The sequence below is a fragment of the Zingiber officinale genome, chromosome 9A (genome assembly GCF_018446385.1).
Source record: "Zingiber officinale cultivar Zhangliang chromosome 9A, Zo_v1.1, whole genome shotgun sequence".
Taxonomy (NCBI): domain Eukaryota; kingdom Viridiplantae; phylum Streptophyta; class Magnoliopsida; order Zingiberales; family Zingiberaceae; genus Zingiber; species Zingiber officinale.
In genome coordinates, this window is record NC_056002.1 from 125,553,870 (window position 1) to 125,558,488 (window position 4,619).

Below are 4,619 nucleotides of genomic sequence, written 5' to 3' on the forward strand. Positions count from 1 at the left end.
ACTGTGATTACTGTTCGATCTTGTTACAGTTATAGTGACTATGACTTCTTTAGACCTGTACTAATTGATTTAATGGGTCAGATTGTTTAAAGGGGTATTTAACCCATAAAGTTTGGCAAGTTGAGCTCAACTTAGGGGTTGTGTGGTGTATAAGGAATCAAGTATAGCCCAAGTGGGAGATTGTAGGATTAAGTCCACATTGGTGACTAGATCCAATTGAGTCCACATGGGTGGACTTAATCTCCATAAGGTTAAGCTCACACTTGATTAATATATACATAAACAATTTCCAATAAAGTAACTAAACTCAATTAAGTGATCTAATGCTTGATGCATATAAAGAGGATTTGGATTAAATAGATGTGGATTTAATGTGTAGATCCAATAACCCGATTCATTAACATTGATGGACTGTTAATGATGGATGGACTTTTAGGGTGGATAGTCCCCATATGTTGGGCCAAGTATAAAAGGGAAGAGATAGGGTTCATTAGGGCATGCTGAACCTAGCTCCTTCTCCCCCATTTGACAAGGAACATGCTTGTCAGCTCAATCCTGTGAAAGACATCCACTGTGCTCACGGGATATTACGGCGACAAGTGAGAAACACTAACCTTTGCGATGAAATCAGATCAGTCGTTTAAAGAATTGTTATTTCATTTTCTTATACTTTAGAACTGATGATAGCTAGATACTTCTCTTATATTTTAGAAGTGATGATAGCTAGATACTTGAGAAGAAATACATCCTTTAGGTTGTTCATTGATGTAGTGCAAGTCTATCATAATATTCATCAAATTGCCCTCGCAAAATTATTTTTAGCTCGTTAATTTTCAGAATTGTAAAAAATGTACCTCTCGGATCGAACCGATTAAGGAAATGTGTGATTAATAGAATAACACAAATGTGAAATTTTATTCACTTATTCGGATGTCTGACATTGACAAGTTAAGAAGAAAAGGAGCTTAAGCATCCTCCAGTTATCAAATAACACTCAACTGAGCACTGGCAGAGGTTGTTGGATCGTGAATGCTATAAGTCCGACTCGGCATAACTTCCAGAACGCCCGGTTGCTCTGCAAAATGGTTCGATGATACAGATTAGAAACTTTAAAAAAATCACAAGACAAGATATTTCTTGTTTACTAGAACGCTGTTGATAGAGGAATTCAGATAGGGTGACAATTTTTTTCTAAATGGCGCTGTCCGAGTTTCTAAACATTGTCTATCGAGAGAGACGAACAATCCCTCGCGCGACTTCGACATTCTAAATGAAAACTCCAGAAGAAGGGAAGGAATTATTGTCGGAAATTAGCAATTAAGAAAAGATAAAGACAAAATGTGCCAGATATATATTGTTGTTGATGTGGTGACAATGATAAAAGAAGGGAGTTCTAGCAACCATTAGTCAGAAACAATCAAAAGGGTGATGGTGATGAATGCCAAGACACTTCTCGCTGGCACGAAACATCGATTGCATATGTTGTTCGATCGAAAGAGAAAATTGAATATTGTTACAAAATGAGAGTAAGAAGCAACATTTATTGCCTAGAAAATTGTATATTGTTACAGGAAGGAAGGGTATGTATGAAGCAATATTCATTGTTGCACAAATCTTGGTTCAAGCACTGATCGCTAGCTGAATTTAAGAGACTCCCATGTAGGCCTAACTAAGAATTGAATCTAAGGGATGACTGAGGGAAAAAATCTCTAAAGGAGGATGATCTTTATCCCCAAAACTCTTTACTAACCCTAAACTGGTTTAGATTTCTCTAAGCCCTTATCAGCTGAGCAAACTAGTTCCTTGAAATTTAGATTATTTCAATGATTTGGTTCATTTTAGGCTCAGCTTGACTTGACTTGGTTACCTTATCAAACAAGATTGAACACTAAACTTGACTTAATTAGGGCTCATTTACAGCCCTAATTATCAGCAGGGCAAACTAGTGCCTTGAAATCTAGCTTATTTCCATTATTAAGCACACAAATACACATGGTGTCATGAACCCAAAACCCTAATCGTATTCATCAAAACAACAATAAATTGATAGATGTAGGCCTCAAGGGATCTTTTTGGATCCAAAAAGATCCAGAGCATAATTTGACATCTGAAACTTGTTGATCAAAAATGGAAAAATTGCAATCGGCATAGTAAAAGACCTATCGAGTAGTTAGAGTACAGCAGGTGATCTGATAAAATGAACTAGGTATGATCCAAGGATTAGCAAGCAAACTAGAACATCGATCGAAGCACAATAATCTATTGGAAAAAAGAGGGATGGGGAAATGAACTCACTCTTTAACTTCTCGGCCTGTTTCGGAGTCAGCTTCGCAGCAAACCCGTACGCCGCGTGCGTGTAATGGAATAGGATCGCCTGCTCCGCCGCTTCCTCACTACACCACGAAATCGAATCAAAATTAACATCTTCACCACTGATATTGAAACCCTAACACTGGAGAGGGCCAAAGGAGAAGATCCCGTAGAAGCCCTCAAGGGTAGGGTGGGAATAAGGACAGAGAACGACCTCCCGAGGACGGCAGAGAGGGTTCGGATATGGAAAGCCTCGGGCTTCTCGCCCGCTGGCTCCTCGACGAAGACGATGTATACGGATGCGTCTTCCTTCTCCTCCGCAGCAGTTTTCGAGGCCGATAGAGAGGAGAGGAAGAGGAGGAGGAGGACGAGGGCGAAGGCGATGGGGAAAAGCGTTGGTTTCGCCATGGCCGATGCTTCGAAAGTCCGATAACTGAAAGCTAAGCGAAGCGCCTTATTTAATTATAAAAAAACTTGCCATGCGAACTAGGGACGCGCCACGTGTACATATTCCAGTACGGTTTTTTGACCTTTTATTTCCCTCTCTCTTTAATAAAACAATCTTTAAATTTTCATATTTCTAATTTTTATCCTTATAATGTTTTATTTTTCATATATTTATCATTTCTAAAATACATCTATCCTCCTCGTCTCCCGCTTCTTCGAATAAGTTATAATAATTTTTTTTATTAAATATTATAATATTGCACGCATTCGTGCAAACCATCGATTCCTCGTACAAATATAAAATAAATAAATAAAATAACACTACTCATGTATTACTCGGATGTGCATGCGGCGCGGCGGTGAGCGCAATATTACCTCTCTTAAATATTATATTCTAAATTATAAACCTTGCATCTTAAAAAATTAAGTAATATATCCTAAATTTAAATTTTAAAAAAATATTATACACATAAAAATTATACCCTAAATTCTAAAATTTTAAAAATAAAAAATAATTACACACAATTAATAATATATCCTAAATACTAAATACAAAATACTAAACTTAAAGCTAAGAAAAAATTAGTTAAATATTATACCTTAAACCAAAACAAAGTTTCTATGATCTAAAAAAAAAAACAAAAAAACAAAAACGTACATAAATTAAAAGTCGATTTTTTTATTTAGAACGGTCATGTTTTTTTATTTACCTAAAAGAACATCCTAATTTTAAAACTATAAAAAAAATCAAAAATAATATTATTACTTTCCTACCTCTCTCGCCAACTTTCTATATCACCCTCTCTCTCACCATTTCCCAATACATCCCCTCTCTCCAGGCCCACGGTGGATCTGATGTGTTCTTCTATCAGGTCCACGGTGGGTTTGATATTTTCCATATCAGGTCTAGGCTTGATATTTTTCATATAAGATCTACACTGTTGGGGACCGTTGATGGCCGACTATCGAAGGGTTGACTAGCACTGTACAAAAAAGAAATATCATTCTCGAACTTTTAAAATAACACTTGCATATAATTAAATAAAGAAAGAAACTAATAGAATAGGCTCACGGATTTGACTTGATTACAATCGAGGAAGTTGTTAATTCAAAGAATGAATCACACACTAAAAATCTACTTTAAGCGGAGAAGCCTCTTTTCAGTAATGACGTACAAAAAATGAGAAGCTAAACTAGACAAGAGAAGCACACAAGTGTAGAATATGCAATTTGTTGTTGTGTTCTAGCTTCTGGACCAAAGCTATATTTATAGCCTTGCTCGGGGCGCCTAGAGGATTCCAAGCGCCTGGATGGGGGATAAAGTTTTATCCCTTTCACAACGGATCATGGTCAAACGCAATCCAGTCAAAATCGGGTTCCGGGCGCCTAGAATGGGTCCAAGCGCTTGGACCACTAAAATCAACTTAGTTGACTTTTGGTCGGGGCCCTCTGCTTTGGTGTTGCTCGTCTCGGTCTGGGTCTTCCGCTCTGCCTCTGCTTGCTTGGGTGATTTCAGTCAACCGAAATAAGGCTCACCCGAACCCAATTTCGGCCTTCTCGAGCAACCTTCCGCTCCGACTTCTCGTCCCTCGGAAACACCATGAGCTTCCTTTTCGTTCGCCCGCGTACTCTTCCGCAGCACCTCGTCCTTCGGACGCATCGAGCCTGTCGACTCACTCCCGTGCCATCCTTCTTGCTAGCAACGTCTTTTGCTCGACTACTTGTGCTCCTAAGCTCCTGCACACGTAAACACAAGGTTAAAACACCACAGGACCTAATCTAACTTGGTTGATCACATCAAAACATCCTTGAGGTTCCAACAATCTTCTCTTTTTTTGATATGAACAACTCAAGTTAAGCTA

The 4,619-nt window shown here is 38.2% G+C and overlaps 1 protein-coding gene across 1 annotated transcript; it reads right to left on the reverse strand.

Annotated features, from left to right (window-relative positions):
• Positions 1-983: 983 nt before the first annotated feature.
• On the reverse strand, positions 984-2,735 carry LOC122019553 (subtilisin-like protease SBT3.9). Its single transcript, XM_042577012.1, has 3 exons — positions 2,525-2,735; positions 2,296-2,393; positions 984-1,075 (listed from the first exon to the last, which is right to left on the reverse strand). Exons 1-3 carry the CDS (start codon positions 2,716-2,718, stop codon positions 984-986), a joined length of 384 nt encoding a protein of 127 aa, XP_042432946.1. The 5' UTR covers positions 2,719-2,735.
• Between the last annotated feature and the right edge of the window lie 1,884 nt (positions 2,736-4,619).

Excerpts from the sequence above, each read along its gene's own strand:
- LOC122019553 (XM_042577012.1), bottom strand. The coding sequence starts at position 2,718 with ATGGCGAAACCAACGCTTTTCCCCATCGCCTTCGCCCTCGTCCTCCTC. Across the intron at positions 2,394-2,524 it reads CTCTCTGCCGTCCTCGGGAG|TGAGGAAGCGGCGGAGCAGG; the intron begins GTCGTTCTCTGT and ends TTCGTGGTGTAG. Across the intron at positions 1,076-2,295 it reads ACAGGCCGAGAAGTTAAAGA|AGCAACCGGGCGTTCTGGAA; the intron begins GTGAGTTCATTT and ends ACCATTTTGCAG.